Source organism: Rissa tridactyla, chromosome 6 (assembly GCF_028500815.1).
Source record: "Rissa tridactyla isolate bRisTri1 chromosome 6, bRisTri1.patW.cur.20221130, whole genome shotgun sequence".
Classification (NCBI taxonomy): Eukaryota; Metazoa; Chordata; class Aves; order Charadriiformes; family Laridae; genus Rissa; species Rissa tridactyla.
In genome coordinates, this window is record NC_071471.1 from 44,961,599 (window position 1) to 44,982,579 (window position 20,981).

General features: G+C 36.5%; 1 protein-coding gene across 11 annotated transcripts; it reads left to right on the forward strand.

Moving 5' to 3' along the window:
* Nucleotides 1-50: 50 nt before the first annotated feature.
* On the forward strand, nt 51-20,158 carry DYDC1 (DPY30 domain containing 1). 11 transcript variants are annotated; one of them, XR_008466918.1, is made up of 8 exons: nt 191-356; nt 1,455-1,607; nt 1,706-1,828; nt 3,577-3,657; nt 4,605-4,697; nt 6,330-6,428; nt 7,327-7,444; nt 12,668-20,158. XR_008466918.1 is itself a non-coding variant. In XM_054204831.1 (7 exons), exons 2-6 carry the CDS (start codon nt 1,461-1,463, stop codon nt 6,363-6,365), a joined length of 480 nt encoding a protein of 159 aa, XP_054060806.1. In that variant the 5' UTR covers nt 191-356; nt 1,455-1,460; the 3' UTR covers nt 6,366-6,388; nt 7,327-9,785. The 11 variants fall into 11 exon arrangements, 6 of the variants coding, with proteins under 6 accessions (XP_054060804.1, XP_054060805.1, XP_054060806.1 ...); XR_008466915.1 differs by having other exon boundaries at nt 192-356; nt 6,330-7,444; nt 12,668-12,745; nt 15,979-20,158; XR_008466917.1 differs by lacking the exon at nt 12,668-20,158 and having other exon boundaries at nt 7,327-9,785.
* The last annotated feature ends 823 nt before the right edge of the window (nt 20,159-20,981 follow it).

Sequence of the window (20,981 nt, forward strand, 5' to 3'; positions counted from 1 at the left end):
CTGAACGCATCGGGCGCGAGCCCATCCCGAGGGACACCACACCGCCCGGCCGCGGCTCCGGTGACGGCCCTGCGGCTGGCGCCGCCGCCCCGCCGGGCCCTTCCTCCAACTGCGGGCCGCCTACGTAGAGGTCGCGGCGCGCTCGCGAGCGGCGTTGCATAGCAACCCGGTGCGTTCTGGCGCCGTTGCGGCCGTTAACGGCGTTGGCGCGGGCGGAGAGGCGGCTGCCGGGCCGGAGACGGGCGGTGGGTAGGAGCGAGGGGGGTGCGCGTCCGTGTGGCGGAGGCTGCCGTCCCGGTGCTGCTCTCTGAGGGAAGGCGAGCGGGAGAGCCGAGGGCGGTCACAGCGCTGGCCAGGTGATTACCTCAGCGACGGCCCCACTGAGGCGCCAAAGGCAGGGTGGTGACAGCACCGGGTCCCAGCGACAGCCCACGGGTCACCGGGCGGGTCAGGGTAACGCGCCAGGTCCACACGGGAGATCCGGATAGCGCCACAGAAGCCGGGGTAGGGACAGGCCCGCCCGGCGTGTAACTCAGGGGAGGGGTAAACGCACCGGCCTGGCCTTAAATGGATCCCGAGGGCGGAGGACGTGGGTGGAGGCTCCAGGTGAAAATGATCTGGGCAATTAGGGCCTCCTGGTGCCCTCAGGGCGCTGACAGCTCTCTCTGGCCCCGCCGTCTCAGGAGCCGGTATGAACGTGAAGGCTGAGAGAGGTTTTACACCCGCGGCGTTTCACGGCGGGCAGTGTGACATGCCCTGCCTGGCTCTCTCTTGCCGGCCGGCCCTATGGCACAGAGCCGTGCGGCCTGCTGAGGGGGACCGGCTGCTCGGCGGCCGCCCGTCCGAGCCGGGGGTCCGCTGCCGCCTCTGGGCCAACGGTTCCGTCCCGTTGACAACAAACGCAGATGTCTCAGCATCGCAGAACCCAGTTTCAGATGTGTTATGTGTTTACTGGCAAAGGGCCAGTAAAACCTCGTGTGTGCATGGAGATTTGTGCCCTGCATAGAGTGATTGCTTCAGGCCCTGGTCTTGCATATGCATCCTAAAGATAGCTTTGTTAGTTCAAACTAAAATGTATCCTTAATCATCCACAAACTACTTTCCTGTTCTTTAAATATCTGTATAGAAGTTTCCTTTGTCCTGTTGTCGTTGTGAGGTTTTTTGCCATCATGCTGACTTAGAACTATCAGCATATTTCCAAGCAGTTTCTGAATTATACATGCCTAAACAGTAAAATGGGTTTTAAGCATTTTTTCTGCAGCGCCTGGTATAAATGACCTATCACCAGAGCTTTTAAGAACTTCACCAATATTAAATTGAAATAACTTTCTTCTATTAATTGCCAGGTTAATTAAGAAAGTAATATCATATTTGGTGCCTGAGGCAATAATTCTTAAAAACCCTGATTTAATTCTGACATTGATGGCTAATGTCAGTCTGTTTGTTGTTAGTAGATGTGAATGGAGTCTCAGTATCTGAAGAGATGCCTGGGAAGTTGCTTGAAAAAGGGACTGGCAGAAGTTGTAGAGCATCGGCCAGCAGATCCAATAGAGTATTTGGCACATTGGATTTACAATTACAGAAGAATCTTAGATGAAGAAAAAAAGGTGGATCCATCTTGCACAAAAGATTTCATGACAATATAATTGATGCTATTTAATCTCCCTCTATTTTTTTAATTGATTCTGTGTTACCTCTGAAATAGAGAATGTTGGAAAGGACTGAGCTTGAACAAGAACGGGAGGCAGCCCTGGTGGAACTTGAAATGTTAAGAAAAATGAAGGAAGAAGAGCTAATGATCCAGCAGAAACTTGAAGAGCAACGTCAGGTTAATAATACTTAATAATAGATAATTGTAAATAGTATATGATGCTGTGGCATCTTGTAGCTCTCTGTACTTCTAGTTTTTGTATAATGATTTGGATAGAAGGTAGTATAAAATAATTATTTTAATCTCACTTTTCTAAATAATAACTGCAATGATTAGTCAGCACATGGGAAGGAAAACTTACATACTATGTGGTAAAATGTTATAAAAAAATAAAGAAGCCTAAGGTAAAAAGCAACCAGTTTAAGACTTACAGGAGAAGTAACTTAAAATAAGTAGACTATCTTCTATAGTTAGTTATGAATGAAAACTGGTGCAAATAAATCTAGAAATCATTGCAAAAATTTTTGACGGGCCTCCTAGGAGGCCTGGGAGTAATAACTGCTCATTGTCTCAGGCTACTTCAATGTGATATCAGTAATGCAAAAAGTAAAAAAAGATGATGAGAATGTATTCACAATTACAGAGTCCTGAAACTGGCTAGGAATTAGCGAAGGAAGATGCATATTTAAGTAGTATGTATAGCCTGATACGATGAGGTGCCTTTTTCTTTCCTTAGCTCCTCCAGCATTCTGTTGGCATAAAGCAATTTGAATCCTACATTATATGGACTTTATGTGTGAGAAATAAAGATAATGTCTGTGTTTCTAGCTATTCTTTGAAAAGGAGTTGTGTGAATTTGACCACACATGTAACAACCCCAGTGTTGCTGTGGTATTGTTGACATTGACTGGATTTTTTTTACATGGCTGACTTTCACAATGTTAAAACCAAAAGTGTAATTTTAAATCTACGCTGATCCTGTTCTAGTGTAAGATACATTCATTCTGTTTCACTTGCACTTTTTAAATTTGGAATTTACTAATTTGCAGATGAAATGTTACATGCTTAAGGATTTAATGAGTCATTTAAGATAGTAAATGGAATCAAGAATATGAGATTGTGTCTAGAGATAATTCACAGAGAATTAAGTAAATTATTTCATGTAAACTATGGGAAAGGTGTGGAACAATACTCACATTAAACACATTTTTTAACCTAACCCACAATTTTGGCTATAGTGATGTACTCGGGCATGTTTTGATTTTACGTACCAAAAAGGAGTGTGAAAACTAGTTGCTACAATATAACCATAGTTGTAGTAACTACTCACAAAATGCTACAGCAAATAGTATTCTCTAGGCCCTAGTGCAGTTGAATGTGAGTACTTAGATTATGCAGTTTCTGAAGTTTTGGTGCAGTAGGACTTAGGCTCACAGAGAAAGACACTTGGTATTAGTTATTTCCTATTGGAAATTTTGAAGGTTGACGATGAAGATGATTAATGTTAATGACATTGCTTACCAATCTTTTCTATAGATTTCATTCTGTGTGGATTCATCTGTCTGTACTAGATACTGTGTGAAGAATCAAAGAGCTTAATCCAAAGTACAGGAGATAATGAATATAGACTGATAAAGGGCATGTGGAATGAGACAGCATCTTAAGCATGTACACTAACTTCAGCTTCCTATTTCTTTTTCCTCTTGCTAGAAAAGCCTTTCTATCCATGTGAGTCTAAAACCTATGAAAATATTGTCAGATGATACTGAAAGTGCTTTATGTTATTAACATTGCAGTTATGTTTTATGCTTGCTTTCTTTTTATTTTAAGGTTTCAATCATGAAATACATTATAAGCAATGGGGTGGGTAAGACTAATGTGGGTTTTTTTCCTTCTAATTTGTCCTTTCTTAAACTGACTTGCAGGGTCAGTTGGAACAAGAACATGAAAAGTTGGAAGTGCAGAGTGAAGACAACGAAATGCTGTTACAACGGAAAGATCAAGAGGTTTAAGCTTAGTCAGTGGTTTGAAAATACTGTTAATCAGCTGTCTTTTCCAGATGCAGGCACTAAATAAGAAACACAGGGCAGAAGCCCGTGAGTGTTGAACTAACAGATTATTTTTTTAAAAAGATTGTAAAAATTGGGGAAGAATGTCTTAACACCTTGCTTTCAGTCTGTGTTTTATACTTGAGTTTTGTTCTGTTCTATTAGGTTTATTTAGTTTATATTCAGAACAGAACATAAATTTATTGCAAAATTTAGCGTAAGATCAGCCTAGTTGACGCTTTCACATTCCTTGACAGTATTTATGAGAAAGTATTGTAATTTAAGCATGTCTAATTTAGGTGTCTAGACAGTAATGTTTTACTGAGTGTTAGCACAAAGTCCATTTGCTGTATCTGGAAAAGGAACTGTGGTTTGGAATTGGGATGCCTCTTGATTCTGAGATCCTCCTGATGCACAGGAATTTATACTAACAGAAGACTGCATATACAGATGTCTGTGAAAATGTATGGCCTTTTAATGCTATTTCAGTAAAAACATACACTGATAGTTGGTATGTTTATCCCAATAAAGCTTTTAAATGTGAATATCTCTTAAATTTACGTGGAGCACGTCATATTTTAGACATACGTACGGTTTTAGAGCACTCTTGTTAAAATACTGCCAGAACATAATCGTAGAAAGACAGCAGTAGGAGAGTGACAGGAAAAATCAATATGTAGAAATTTAAACCAAAATTCTTGTCATTTAAAAAAACCTGATAAAAATAGTCTTAACAAGCATAAAAAGACCACATTCACGTACTAAGACATTTGTATAGCATGCATCTAAAGTATTATCTTTATATTAATACATAATGTCATTTTAACACATCTGAAATATTCTTTATTGATAATTATTCATGACATGGAATACTTTTAACTGAAAACTGGTTTTCTTTACCATAGGAGAATGAAAAGACAATAGCTGAACTTACAGATAGACCTGGAGCGCCTAATTTGACCAGAGTTGAGGAGCTAGATGAGAGTGGACAGTCTGAGGTAAGTGTTCAGAAAGAACATAGAGATTCTAAATGATTAGTTCTTACAGATTTGGTTTTCTGTGCTGACATATCAAAGGTTAAAACTGTTGCAGTTCAGACTGTGCTTGTTCTCTTCTGTGGTTTTAAGGGACGGTAATCTGGCCACAGCCTTCAAACTGCCCATAGCCTGTTCTCTGGTACAAGTTAGGCCATTCTAAAAGACTGTGTGGTGTTGGCTGACTAAATCCTCAAGATGTAAAATGCCTTTTTGTATTTAGATATGTTACAAATCAAAGTATGAATAATGTCAGAGAGGAGGCAGCCTTCCTTTGCCATGTGAACATGTCATATACAACATGTACTAAATCACAAAAGATGACTCATTTTTGAGCGATTGAAGTTATTTTTCTGGTTGAAGTATATTTTTTGTGCAGCAGAATGCACTCTTGTGCAGAGATGTCAGAGCAAGCATTTAACATAAAAGACCAGATACTAAGGACACACTGCTCACTAAGGCTAGAACCTGCTGAGCCCTGTGCCAACATGAAGGTACTGCTTTCAGTACCACAACTATGGCCCTATATTGTGATCCTCAGGCATCTTCTATGCCCAGCATTTTATTTATTTTTTATTTCCTCCCATTCCTTTTATGTTTGGCAGTCCAGGGAAATGAAAGGCCATGAATCAGCCTTCATTTATTTTAAGGCATCGCAGTACGTTTAACAGATATTGTCAGCTCCTGCAAAATCACTCAGCTTTATGAATACATCATAAAGATATTAATATCGGTCTGACTTTTTCCAGTTGGAGTATTCCAAGTGGTGTGACTGGAAATTTTGATATACTAGTTTTCAAACATCATTATTAGAACCCTTTTTCCTTTATTAGCCTTAATAATTTGCTCACTTAATTTCTGGTGTCAGCAGTGGAATTCTAGCTCAGAATTTCTATTGTGATATTAATATGCTTAAGCTTAAGGTTACTTTAATAACAGCCTGTTTTATAAGTATTCTTTACATATATTTATGAACATATTTATGACTATTCTTAGGGGCAGGTTGTCACAAGTGTTTTTTTCACTAAGGTAAGTCAGATGAGTTCTCAAGATCTTGTGTAGCCCCAATTTTTATAATTTTCTGGTAATTACATATTAAAAAGTATTCTTGAGGCTTCAGGCATATTTTAAGTGTTCTTAAGTTAATGAATTGCAAAACCTGCAGTGAAAATGAGTAGTAAACTTACCTCCTTCTTCTTACATGTGCCATCTTCTAAGTTTTCATGCTTAAATTCGTTTAAAGTTGGATTCTATTGGCCTTTGGTGGTGTTATTTCAGGTCTTACAGCCATATGTGTGTTGAATTAAACTAAAAATTAAGAGCACATCAATAAAATTAAAATATATAGACTTGTACTATTGAAACTATACTTCTCTCAGAATCATAATATTTCATCCATACACGCGGGATTTTATAATAAAAGTCTGGTGACAAACTTCATTGTATTTCACTGAATGGAAGAATACATAATGATATTGATGAATACCCACTTACCTGTCATGTGGGTGTTTTCTTTTTCTTTTTTCTTCTTTTTTCCTTTTTAAAAAGTTCAGTTAATGCTAGCAACTGATAGAATTTCTTTTTTTTTTTTTTTAGGGTATAGCAGATCTCATGGAAGAAGCAGAACAATAAAGTTCCCAATGGTTCTGAAAGCAGTAAATATATTTTCTACTCATGACTTGCTGATCCTGAAGTGTAATATCTTAATTTATGTATTTTACACATAGAACTGATTTACATACCCGTTGTTTGAGTTTTTGTGCTTCCTGGGTATTTGTATAAAGTCTGTTAATCCTGGTATGTCATGCTTCCTTTTTGTTCATAAACAATTGTAGCTAGCGTGACTGACTCAGATGATGAAATCTGCAATTAAACTTAAAGCAGTAAATATATTTTCTAATTATTGCCCATTGATTCTTGAAGTGTAACTGTAATAATTACAGATATAATTAATGAATCAAGATTATTTTGGAGTAGAGGCTGCAACATGAGAATTTGAATCAATATTAAAAGAGTAAAAAATTACTGAAAAAGGATTTTCCAAGAATTTGAATGGTTTCTAATAGAAAGAGGGAATGCTCTACATATTAGAAGATGAAGAGAGAGTTCTGCACATCAAACTCGATGCAGAAATCAAATCAGAAAATTATCCAATTTATCTGGAAGAGGTAAATTGAACTCTATAGTTCATAGACTGTAGACTCAGTAGACAGATGTACTAAAAGATCCAGTCTGTCTTTGAAATCATGGGGTGCTTTTTGTAACACTAGGTGTTTGCTCTAGGATTTATAATAACCTTTTGTGGTTATTGTGTGATATTAGGTGAGCTGTAAGTGTCTGCATATCAGTTTTGATTAGTCAAGTCTTAAAATAATCTTTTCTGCATTTGTCTTGAATTGGTAAATCAATAAATTACATCTCTGTTGTCTTTACCAAATACCATTATTAATTCTCAAAGCTTCACTTCCAAAAAAATTTGGAAGAATATTTATCTTGATCCTTATTTATCTATAAAAATAAGTTTTATAATCCTTAAATATTGCATTAATTTTTGTAAGGACAAATTTCCGTAATCAGTGATATCTTGGTACAGGTTGTCAAGAATGTTCCCTGTCTGTTCATTATAAATGGAAAAGACACCAGCACTAAAGAAATCCTGTGCTTCTTGGCTAAAACGTGCCTTTTCATCTCAGTGCCTTCTAATAATACAGGTTAGTTGGACAATTAACACTAAGTCATTGCCAACATTGTATAATGAAAATACTCTTCATTAAAAATCCAGTGCATAGTTAATGCATTCACTGCATTCTTCAGTTCTGGGATGAAAGCAATTTTGGGGATAACTTCACTTCAATTTGTTTATATTATAGCTAGCTTTAAGGGGTTTGCTATCTTTGGCAAACTGTTAAAAATATCTATATACCCAACAGGCAAAGGTCAATCATGTAATAAATATTTTTCTGCTCTAAATAACTTGTTCATACTAGGCATAATCCTATAAATTTTTAAAAAGCTAAGCAGTATTGATTTCTTATATATTAATATATTATTTTCCCCTTAAAAATAATAAAGTATGTTTATTTAAAAAATCCTGTTGCCCTCTTTATTGCCATATTGCTTTTGGGATGCTGTGAAGTGGAAAGTCTTATATGAACATCCTTAAAATCAAAAGAGAAAAATGTCACTTTCCAGATATAAATACTTAGAAATGTTTGTGTAACTTTTTAAGTAATGAAAAATTGAACTACTTTTGTGACTAGGCGGTCCGGCTTTGTTGTCTACATTTATTCTGAATTGGTATACGTTTGCAATTTCTATGACAGTCAAGAACCTTTTCTGTGGAATGAATATGCCTTATGGTTGATATCCCAGTAAACTGATTTTGTCACAGTTTATGATAGTATTTATTAGTAACAGTTAATGTAGAATCATTTTATGGCAACATTTTAAGGTACCACAGTTCTAATAACACCTATTAACACTGTACGCACAGCAGCTTCTTGTGCCAGTCTCAAAGGGGTGGAGTAACCAGGTAGATAGATGGAGTTTCTTTTTTGAGGCAGTATGTATAAATGAATCTTGTTATTTAGATTAAAATTTTCAAAAATTGCTAAGTAACTTGTTACCATTTGCATTTTATGTCCAATTATGCTGACTATGAAAATTTCAGCCATCACACAGTTTTCATATTTAATTAGGAAATAGGTTCAAGTTATAAAACAGTATTTTAAAAACATCTTAGTAAATAATTCTAATTACTACTTCCAAGGTGTGGCTTTCATTTTCTATCTTTTTGTAACATTTGTATCTTTGTTTTATTTTGTTACATGTGTGTCCACTAGAGTGCATCCTAAATAAACACACTGGTGTCTGTCAGTTACAACCCATGAAAACTACAACTTTGTCATTTTGTTTCAGCTTATTCTTAACTGACTTTTTCTTTTTGATCCTGCAGTTTGTGTTCCCTATTCTATTTCTAGATAGGAATTGAATTTTTGGATGGAAACTTTCATCAGAAAATTGTTTAGCCAGAGTCAAAATAAAATGGTAGATTCCAGTTTACCTATTCCTTTGCTGTTATATTAGGTACAGGAGACGTAAGTTGTTCAAATGTTACTTATAGGAATTCCCATTTTTTCCAGTCTATGTGCATAGACCTGGTGCACTGATCACCTTCTACAACTTTATAGGAATTCTTATGTTGGATATGGAAACAGAGGGTAAACAGTTCTTGGCTCAATGCTTGCTTAAGGTGCAAAGCAGCCTGTAGGTAACTTGGAAGTTTAGTTCACAACAAAGACGACTTCTGCTTGGTTGTCTAAGCCTGGAGGGAAATTAAGGCAGCTTAAAATAATCTTTGCCTTCTTCTTTTGAACTTTAACCTTCTTTGGAATATAGCAAGCTAGAGCCTGGAACAGGAATAGAACAGAGGAGAAGATACTATTTTATTGTTACTGCATGAGATGTGATTTCAGAAGTGTGAATACAATTTAACCTCTGCATAAAATCTGAAGTTCTATCTTGAAAAAAAAATTATGCAACTACTTAATGTAACTTCAGCTACAGCTTACATTCCCTTTGAGCACATCTTTGTGGAATGAAGAAGATGGAAATCTGAGATGGAAAATGTTGCTGAAATAAGATGCTAAATACTGACAGAAGATTTATGAAATTGTCATTTTTCCTTTCTCCAGAATAGGAACAGACTTATTTAGGTTGCTATCAGACCCCGTGTACAGATCCTCCAAAGAACGTGCTGATAGTAACGTGCCCATTCACAGCTGTTCTCATTCCAGCAATACTGAAGCATAGGGATGAAAACAGATATGTAGCCCAGAATAGGACAAAATGAATCAAATTAACTATGAGCCTGCTTACAAAGATGGAAACTCAGCTCTGCAATGTGAGAAACTTTTCTCCTACATGGAGTAATACATGTTGCAGCAAGCATGTTTTAATGTTATCTTTTAACAGAATAGACTTTATTAAGTCTGCAGCCCCTGTTCTTATGATGGATGATTTTCCCTCATAGTCTAAAGGAACTAAATTGTCTTTTTGTGCGCAAAAGCTTTATACAGTAATTTGCTAATGGTAATGAGAGTCAGATGAATTAGTCTGGATTAAATGTAAAACTGAATTCCTCTGAACTTTGCTAATACACTTTACTCATATTTGAAGTCAGCTACTAATTGCTTTATGTCTGTGAAGTTTTTCCGGTGCTTAGGTTAGATAAAGAACAGTGTTGTCTATTGACTACAGCTAGAAAAGAGAGTCTAAACCTGTTATTTGCTGATAAGGACTGATCTACTTTTTAAAATATCTTACCAGTACACTTGTTTGACCTTTTTTTACTTTTGTTTGTTTTCTGGCATTACCATTATAAACCCTCATGCAGTCTTTGTGTGTTTTTCTTGTCTATTTGTTTCAATCCATATGATGGAAGAAGTTATACTATTATAAAAATTTATATAGGTATTATTGGGCTAATAGTAGTAGAAGAAAGGCAAGGTAGAGGAACAGGCCATTTAATCAAGCTGTCACAGTGTAGCAAACTTTTTAAGAAGTTTGCTTCTTAAAGCAAATCAGAAGACTGGTTCACAGAATTTGAGAGCTCTCACATGTATATCCAACTTAAATGCTGTGAGTCTTCCTTGTTAACCTGCACCTCGTAGAATCATTATCATAAACCAAAATCAGTGTTTAACTTGGATCAGAGATCAGAATTTTTGTCACTTATACTACTATTTTTTATTTGAAGTAAGTTACTCTAGAAGATGCTACATCATGAAAAATTACATTCACTAGGGCCTGTGTGGAGATGCTGAGTGCTTCCATTTTTTTCTTTAGTTATAGGGCACCCAAAATCAATAGCCATTTTGAAAAAAAATGAGATGACCAGTTGCTTAGGTTAGTCTTTTGATTATATGGACATGAGTTAATTGAGGGGGAGGTAAGGAAAAAAAAAAAAAGAGTATGTTAAACCATTTTATTATTAATACCAAGCATGTTAGTATTATCACCTGAAAGCAAATACACAGGCAAATGGTCAAGTAATGTAATAAGTAGAGAAGGTTGCCGTTTGCTTCTTGTTGGTTAATCTTATTTGAGATATCTGTTACAAAGGCCGCATTGATGTCTCTGTACTGACACAGAAATATATACTTTACTAAAAATCAAACCTCTTCCCCATCATTTTGCATCTGGCATAATTTAAAACTACTTTAAACGATGATGTGAAGCTTGAGTTTGATTTAGAAAAAAACATTAGTAATTAGGAATATCATACCAAAGTTACCTGAATAATTTTACCTTCTCTAAGGAGTATTTAGAAGGTTCAGTAATCTTTTAACAAACTCTCCAAGGGGATTTTGCCACTTTCTGCATGTCGTCATTCATGGATCTCAACCGAAGTTGCTTTTGTAAAGGATTTTTTTTTTTTCCATAATCTTGGGAAAGTGTAAAAAATACATGATTTCACTTTGATGCAAGAAGCCATTGGTGTTTCAGTTCAGCAAATTGTTTTCTGGACAAAAGAAATTATTTTAATCAGTGGTTCCTCTATAATTTAGGTGTAGTCTACCAGATTCCAGATAAAGAAATTAGCTTTTCTGGGGGAGGAGGAGGAGGAAGTATGTCTGAACTTGATCAGTATCTTGGTTAGTCTGTTTTTCTTAATCAACTGAATCATATTTTCAGCTCTATAATAGAGCTCATTGTAGTTGTTGCTTTGTTTTAAAAAAAAAATTGGTGCACTGAGGAAGTAGTCTTCCAAGGATCTCAGTTTTGTTCTCATTGAAGTTGCTGAAAAAGCTGTGGTTGAAATCGTAAGAGGATTGGGCTCTTTACTAACATGAGCATGAGTTCTACCTCTGAGAAGCCATCTCCAATTTATTAAACTTTTAATATACTTAATATTAAAACACGAGAGAATTGATTGACTCAAACCACAGGTAGGGAAAGATACTGCAGAAATAAAAAGAGATTAATTGTTGCAGGAAGAGTAGGAGAGAGGAAACATTCAGATAATAAATCATTCCCATTGCAGCAAAGGGGCACTGCAGCTCCCTGTTTTTCAGTTTCAAGTCACATTCCTGGGAGTGTGTTGGGCTTCTCCAATCATTCTCCTTCATTTGTACTCCACCTCCTGAATGTACTTTCTTTCAGAAATGACTGGCTGCATGCAGACACACCTGTATTTGGTTCATTATTATCTTAAGCAATTGCGGTTTTGCCACTGATGTGTTTAGTAGATAAGTTTAAAAAATGCTATTTATTTAGCTGATAATTGTAACCCTGGAAACAGGATCTGTTGTTTGTTTCGTTGTAAACCTAGCTGCAATGAAAAGTTACCCTTAGGCACTGACAGCTGAAAATTTCTAGGGCTGTGAGTGCTGTGAAGTTCTGAGACAGCTGTTCTTCAACATTTTTTCAATGGACATATGTATCTAAGTGGAGCCTATAGAAAAAATGCACCACTATTTTGTTTCTCTCTTGGACTTAAGTGTTACTGTACTTGCTTGTATTTTAAGACTATTTAGTCAGGTTTCTCAGCAAGAACTATGATCAGTCATCCCTCTGAAACACCAGCTATTCTCTTATCTCAATAGATCATGTTTTTAAAGACACCGATCTCTTAATACCTTTAGGATAAATGTTTTCACCACAGCTCAGATGTAGGCCACTGTTAACTCAAACACATATTCCCTTAAACCCTTATCCTTCTTATGTGACTTTTCTAGCTTTTTTTTTTTTAAACTATCACTTGGAAATTCAGCATAATTACATGATGTATGAATCTGTCTTAGAATTTGCTCAAGCTTTGCTTTGCACGAAAAAATCAGACCTATATATTTCTATGTACTTGGCCTGACTCTTGACATCAGAGTACTGTAAAAGCAGGTTCCCTTTTTTTTTTTTTTTTTTTCCCCCTGCAGTTTCTTCAAATGCCTCTCCAGCAGCTACAACTGTCTCACTATTCTGTGTCTACAAGAAAGTTGCCACTTCTATGTGTGGTAAGCTCATGCAGATGGGAGCAATACACCAATATTCTTTTTCACTCTTCTTTAAACCAAATGACCAACTAACCTTTAAAAAAAAAACCCCACTGACTATTCTGTGTTTTGCTTTGTTTGGTAGGATAAGTAAATTCCCAGTATGAAGTAAAATAAAATTTTATTGCTTACAGTATTTCAATAGTATAAACACTGTAAAAATGAAACCTGCAGCTTTGAATAGGTTCAAATATCTGTGAATTCAAAATCTGGAAATGCATTTTGTATTCTAGTTTTCTGTCTGTGTAGAGAATATGTTAGTTTCTAAGGAGATCGGGTCTGTGCTTACCAAACTTCCTGGCAGGATTCCCACGAGTCCTGGTAAAACATTCATGCCAACTGCGTGGGAATATCTGTATGTGTCTTAAAAATAATTACACATTGAAATCACTTTGCTGACCTTGCTTCTAAAGACTTACAGAATCCCACTGACATGTTTTATGGTACTGCAGAGGTGGAGAGGTAACAATATAGAAATGATCACCCAGATGTTTTGTTCTCTGACTGTTACTGTTGGGATGCTAAGCCATTGGTAGTAATTGGGAAGTGGTTAATAATAAACTGCAGTCTAGACTTACCATTGGTTTTCTCATTAGCCAAGATTTCTAAAGACACAGAAAAGAGGATGTCTTAGAGGAGCTGGTTTCTGATGGGTGCCAATTTCAATACTTATTTTCAAAAGCAGAAAGTGTGATCTTTCGCTTCACTGTCTATACCTTCTAATATGTATGGGTCAAATGCTTTTTCTTTTAAGAGTTGATAAGAATAGTTGATACATTTTGATTATGGCAGGTCTGCACTGTTCTCTATTTTCTGCTTGATTTCTTAGCTAACTGTTGGGAGGCCAAAGGCAACACTGATGTTTAATTGCAAGGAACGTGGGTTGTGAACATAAGAAAGGAGCAGTAGCAGGAGCCCTGTAAGCTGTCAACCTCAGAAACAGGAAACAATCTTCTGCCTAGGAAACAGAATCAATAATTGGTATGAATTTAGGAAATTAGAGCACTCCTTAAATCCATTAGTAGGAAAAGCTGGAAGAGGGAAAAAGGAAAAGAACCAAGGGATGAGTAAATACTGGAGTGGAAGAAGAAAAAGGTATACCCTAAGAGCAGCTCTTGCACATGTTTAGCTATGAGCTACTATCTGTGAGTACCCTATGTACCTATGTAGGGTAGGGTTTAGGACGGTAAGGAGAATAGTTGGTAGTTCTGTCCTTCTCCTTCCCTGCCTAGTAGAGCTGCAGGCTTCAGTTTCCTTTAACAGGACTAAAACTATATCTGCTTTCTTGGGGAGATCTAGTGTTGCTGGTCCATTTCCTGGAGTACTGTGATTTTTGTGATGAGCATAACTTGAATACTCTGCATTGCAGAAATGACAAAATGATTGATCTTAATCCTTAAGAACCAGCTTTTGAATTCATAGTCTTAATTCATGTTGTAAACACTGATCATATTCAGGAGATTTTTTTGTTGGTATTAGTCCTTTTTACATGTTTCAGTACAAAAGATAAGGTGTGGCATTCTTAGTCCTGACACTTCTCTTTGCAAAAAGTGTCGTTGTTGCTAAGGGTCAAAATGAGATCATTACACTTTACAAGTCCTGATTAGTTCTTAGCTAGACCTAGTGGCATTTGGCAGAAGGGCAAAAATTTGCCCTCACAGAAAAGATGAATTTGTTATACATCTACTTCTAGCAGAGCAAGCAGGCTGTCAGTCACAAAGAATATGGGAATAAGGACCCACTAGGTGCATATGTCTTTATTACTAATAATTTTGGAAGGATCATTAAAAGATTCTCTTTTTTCTATTTTTAAACTTTGATAATTCTGCATGTGACTTTTAAAAAACTGCTTTTTAAAAAAATATTATGTGCATTTCACTCTTATGATAAGCACTCTGTTGGAAAAACAATGGCATAGATAACATGACTCAATTTTGCATGTAGCCCAGTATATATGGAAGTTTATAACAATAATTGTAATAAGCTCCGTGATACAATATTGAAAGTTTAGAGCCTAATTTTTCTAAGCACCTTGATCTATTTCATTTCAAGGTATCACCACGATTAGGTGCTTTCAAGCATCCTGTGATGCTTGTTTAGAGATGAAGAAAGTAATAGGAAAATTTCCTTATGCTGTAGAAAAAGTATGTGGACAAACATATATATATATTTACACATGTGAAAAAAATGTTTGCAGAGACCTCTTACCCTCATTGCTTCTTTCTAGTTGGTTATGAATCAATTCTTAACATAGTAATTTTAATAATTTTTGGAAAATAAAGCCAAAACAAAGATGGCAGGGGAGGGAGCATAGTGATATCCTGCACGGCACATCTTGGGAGTTTTTGCTGACATACCCCAGAATTTCCTCTGAACACAAAGTTTCAAAACTAATTCAAAAAATTGCAAGGCAGCATTTGCGGAGTGCTATTTAAAATGTCAATAGTACACAGTAATAGATGTAGGACTCTTATTTGCCTTGTTTTAAGAAACCAAATTTATTTATTTACAAATCTGGAAAAAATCATGAGACTTTTATTTGTTTCAGGGCAAAAGACTTTAAAAAATAAAAAAAAGGGTATCAAATGAAACTGTGAGATTGCAACTATAAAAGCCTGAAGATCTTTTGGTGAAATTGGAATTTTCCATTATATATTCCATCTATGAATGGGAATCTGTAGAAACGTTTGTGTGATCTGGTTACTGTATGCATTTTTGTCTAGTATCATTTATATACTTGTGTTGGTTGATGCTATGTACCCTTCATCCATTATCTAACGTCCCCTGATTATTCAGATATCTAAGAATATTTTTGGCTGTCTTTTATTTCAGACTTGCTTATCTAAAACTGCTAAATGACTAGTTGCAGTGAAATCTCTCAGACATAGATGAAAGATAATGATGTTTCCTGTTTGCTAATGTATTTGCCCAGGTGATGTATGTGAAATTGCTCCTTGGATGGCAGCCATCCCTGGCTGAACCAGCTGTGGTAACAAGGTCAGGTTGGGGGATTTCTGAAAGATGTGACCAATCAGATTATTTAGTTAGAAGTTTCCCGCAGACCTCAGAGCGCCAGTAGTGTATTTGAGCTCTGTGGTAATGATAGTGGGAACATGTCTAAGGCTGTGAATAACCCATAGATAGGAATCATGACTACAAAAGTTGCTGCATGTTTGTTGTAACTTTTTTTCCAGGTAGCCATACAAACCTAAATCTGGAGCTCACAGAATTGTGCAGTCATTTTCAGTATGTATGAATGGAAAATTCTGCTATGCATTATTTACTAGATTGGTACTGAGTATGTAAGTGTTTGCCTGTGTCAAGTAGTTCAAGTATGTAAATATTTTAATTGTGAGCATAAAAAAGGTACATGTGCAAATATTGGTTATTGTTTCATGTACACTATGCATATAGTGTAGACTTATGACGGTTTTTGATCACTAAATGTTTCAGAAAAGTAATTATAGTCCCATACCTCATGAAAGAAAAGTCTCCTCTGGCATTATATATCTAGAAAAAGTCAAAAGTGTCTGAATTTAACCTAATGTTCCTTGTCAGGAAGCCAGAATTTACAAATTCCACAACTGTTTTTGCAGATAGGTTCCTGAAACCTGATTTCATGTACTAGAGTCAATATTTGTTTCGAAGTCCAAAGACCACCTGTATTGTAAACATCTATGAAACACTGCAGCAAAATCTCTTGGGTAATGGCTGATTAAATGCATCAGTCTGTTTCCTAAGGTACTGAGGAAATCCTAATGGTTTACATATATACACACTAATAATGTCACGAGACACGTGAAAGCAGCAGATCTTACAGATCCCAAGCTGCTGAAAGACAGCTGAAGTTCCCTAGCCAGATTCTTTTTGAGATACAGATCTATGGCTGTAATGGGGCTTAGTCTGGACAGGTGATCAGACCTGTTATCAACAGCATGGAGTCCTAAATATTCCCCCAGAAAGGAACCGTGGCTGTGTGTGTATCTGATGTGTGGCCACACCCCACACACTTTAAATTAATGGTTGTGCTTTGTTAAATGTCAGATGACAATCTTCCCCTAGCCAAACTGACCTTAGCAACTGGAAAAAACATCCAGGGAAAATACATAGATGGCTTTCTGTAAGGTTAAAGGGAAATTTCTAATTGAAGAATTTTCCATTCCTGTCCGAGGCATAACTTTAGTAATGGATGGGTTGGTTTATTAAATTTAGCATAATAGCTCATGAGTAAAATTCTAAATCTGTAAGTTATACACTGTTAGGTTTGCAAACTGAAAACACTTTTTGCTGTATGAGACAAAGATGGAATAGGGCACCACTCTTTCTCATCTACACCCTCATCATTTATGGAGGACCCAGGCAATGTGTGATTCTGTTGTAATAGTGCTCCACATAGGGATGTAACACAAACAAATGCTTGAATATTGCTCTGTAGAGCTTATAACTTAAACAGGAAAAACTGCCAAAGACTAAAGGCAGAACTAATTATATACCAGTATGGTTTAATGCTGTTTAAATGAAGCAATAAAAAACAATCAGCGTAACGGAAACCTTAAACTTTAACTAATCTTGCTATTTTTACACCATTTCTGGTACAGCAATGCTAATTTATGAAGACTGATTGGAAAACAGAGAATTTTTTATTTATCATTATTATGCAGGAAACCAAGGTGTCTATCTATGAGGTGTTTAAAATGCCTGTGGTTGTAAACAGGTGTTTAGTTTACAGAGCCTTGAGGAATGATCTTGGGGTTGAGGCATAAACAGCTAGGACTTTTTATTAAGTGAATAAACAGAAAATTAAGTTGTATTCAGTTCTGTCTACTATCCCAGTTCTGAAGAAATAATGCTCCCAATAAAATGAGTACAAAAGACTATAGCTGAGTTTAATGAAAGCAGAATTTTGTGCCCAAAGTAGCTTTAATTATTTCCTAAGAAGCAAGTTTAAGTTGCTACTTCATGTATAAGGCCCTGGCACAAGTTACTTCATGATATGGCCATGAGCAACTTGTTCAAGTTGGTCCTGCTTTGAGCAGAGGGTTGGACTAGAGACTGTCCAGCCTCAAACATTCTATGATTCAGTGATGTGTCAGAATAGAGAATTTGAGGTCAAACAGATGCAAAGAGGACAAGCGCGTGGGAGAGGAGTAAAATTAATTATTTTCTTTGATGTTAGGAATGAAAGAACCTGGAAAAACTTCTGAGGGAGTGGAAGGGAAGGCAGATGGGGGACCCAGCAGAAGATCTCTCTGAAGCTGAAGTAACTGTGGACATAGTACATAGACTGCACACCAAGAAATAGCTGGGAGTGGAATTGGTATTAACTCAAAAAGTTATAAGAAAGCTCAAGAATGAAAGAGTTGAATTGCTTATGGTAGTGTGCAGAGGTTGCAGGAGGTCCCATACTCCAGAGAAAGAGAAAGATGATACGAAAGAACAAATTCTGGGTGATAAACACCCATGTTGGAATACACACTGCCTCCTTTCCTTCTACAATCACAACTGGTTTTTCTGTCCCACAACATTTATTTTACCCTGAATCTTGATGGGCCAGTGAAATTCTACACCTGCGCATCTGAGAGGCCTTGAGCCACTCTCATTTTCAGGTAATAATAGATAGAGGTGAGAGTTCTGAAGCAGGTGGGTGTTCTGTGTTTAGTTCCTGATGTTCAAGCTCTATGGCTCCGACCAGACTTGTCATTCTTCATGCAAAAGAAATAAACCCAGCTAAACAAGTCTTCCTTATGTTAATTTTAAAGACAAAACAAAATATCCACCTCCCCCAGACCAAAAGGTACAGGCTAAATCAAGTCTTTTCACCAGCAAACCAAAAAGCCCTCAAAGACATCCCTGTGAGACTTGCATAATTTGTTGCTTATTTCCAATAGAAAAAAGATAAACTACAGTAACTTATTGAAAACACACTATTTTTATTATATGAACTACTCCTCCTAAATAGCTCAAATGAAACTAGTATTAAAGCTGTTTTCACACACACCTGTAAAACTGTTTTATTTCCAAAGACATAAATTAGGAGTAAATTCCTTGTATGATTTTGTAAAGTGAGAAAAAAACAGCAAGATGAGAAACTTAAGCAGTTAACTATTAAACAGTCAACTTTAATAAAATGAGGTCTTATCTGATGATAGAGAGAATAGAATAAAAGTATTTAGGAAAACACTTTCCTATGTGTTATTTGTATGCATGAAATATTTTTGTATATTGTTAAAGTTAAGCGTGTTTGGGTTCTTTAATGACAATGGAATTGTAGTTTTAAGTTATTGTGAAGTGTATGCTTTCTACAAATCAAGTCATTGTCTTTTGCATTTGAAAGTTGTGGTGAGAGAGACAAATTACATAGCTTAAGCAATGGTTTTCCTATGACTGATTCCAATCATGCAGAAGTTCTTCAGAGTTCTTGGTACGATTTCCTTCTCACTCAGAAGAAGTCACCTAAAAGTTACCATGGTGGTGAAACAGTATGAGTGAATGAGTCTAAACCTGTATCGCTTCCCACGAAAACGTGAGTCTTCTGCAGCTGAAGTGAGGATGACCAGGTCTTAAGGATACCTACTTTCTTCCTTCCCCTTCTGCTGTGATAGTTAGAAGTGTTTTATCTGTAAGCTATTAGCTCAAACTCATTTTCTCATTTCTATGGACATGGTTCATCCATGTAGGCTCCATTCTCAGTGGTTTTTAATGTAAATTGGACATCAGTAGAGACAGGTAGGGAGACGGAAAGGAGTAAGTAAATGGAAAAAAAAGAAGGGAAATGTGTTTTAACAATAAGGATAGAAACAAAAAAAAATGAGGAAAGGGGAGTAGAGGAGAAAAGCAGATAAGGGTAAGAAAGGAGAAGGTGTAAAATGATCCAATGAGACTATGTCATGAGAGGTCTAGGGTCAAGACAATTTATCAGTCATATCTGTCTAGAGAATCAGCAGCATCAATAGCAATCACTCATAAAATTCCTTTCTCGGTTATATCTTGTTCACGTCATTATTTTCAGGGCTTTCTCAAGGCTGCAGTAAAACCATGCCTCTTGACAGCTGGTAAGTGTTATATGAGCTAGATAGGGGGCAGTTTTGCAGAACTGCCGAGTAAAAGTGGTAAAACCATGGGATGGTACCAAATATGAAGACTTTTACAGTTAATAGAAAGATTCACATTGCTCTGCCAGTGTTTGGGATTGACATTATAGTCAATATGAATAACTACTTAGAGCAATACAGAAGGACAGTGTTATTTTTACATTGTAATTTTCCTGTCTTTAGCCTCATTTCAAAGCACAGGAGTCATACTGATTGAGAGGATTTTGCCATTAGAAATCTTCTGAGTAAAGGTCATAGACTATAGTCAAAAGATACTTAATACAATGATGGACACTATACGAATTATAAAGAGATTTGCAGAGAAACTGACTTTCTTAGGGCTCAGTCCCACAAAGCTGCTGAGTATGACAATGAAGTTAGCAGAAAATTTGGAAGCCTGCTACATTGACTGATGAGTCATTATCAATAAAATGTAATGGGGAAAAATGCTGATATCAATCATTATTTTACTATCATTCTCTCTCTCTTTTTTTTTTTTTTTTTTTTTTTTGCATAAGCAGAAGATCTGTGCCAAAAAGACATGATGGTAGAGCACTATCTTACCTTTTTACAAATATTTAACAAGTCAAATTGTTTGGGAAGAGAAGCCAAATTAAACATTACCTAACCCTACAGTGGTTTAGAGTTGGTCACAGATGTCCTAGAAGAGAACATGCTGAGATGCTTCATGGCCATAAAGCAAACGTGTTGCCCTTGATAGTAAAACCACTACTGGAAGCAGTTCAAACTAGAGGTTTTTACACAAGCTACGTGAAATGCAGCTGTGCAGCATTTCTAGAATACTATTATCAGAGAGACTATTTTAATGAAGGGTGACCCTCCAAAGGTCTCAAGGACCAATGCATTTAACTAGCCAGAAGTGAGCCCAAAAAGAGGAACTGTAAAAGCAAAATAAACAATGGGCCTGTAAGCTCATTACTTATGTATGTCAAATTGCTTACACTCTTCAGCATTTTAAGAATTTTTGGGTTTTTTTATTTTTATATGGAATAAGAGGATTATGTGAGAGGCCTGTTTCTGCATTCTGCTTAAGTGTAACAAAATATTCTTGTTAAAAACAAGAACGTTGATTCCCAAACTACAAT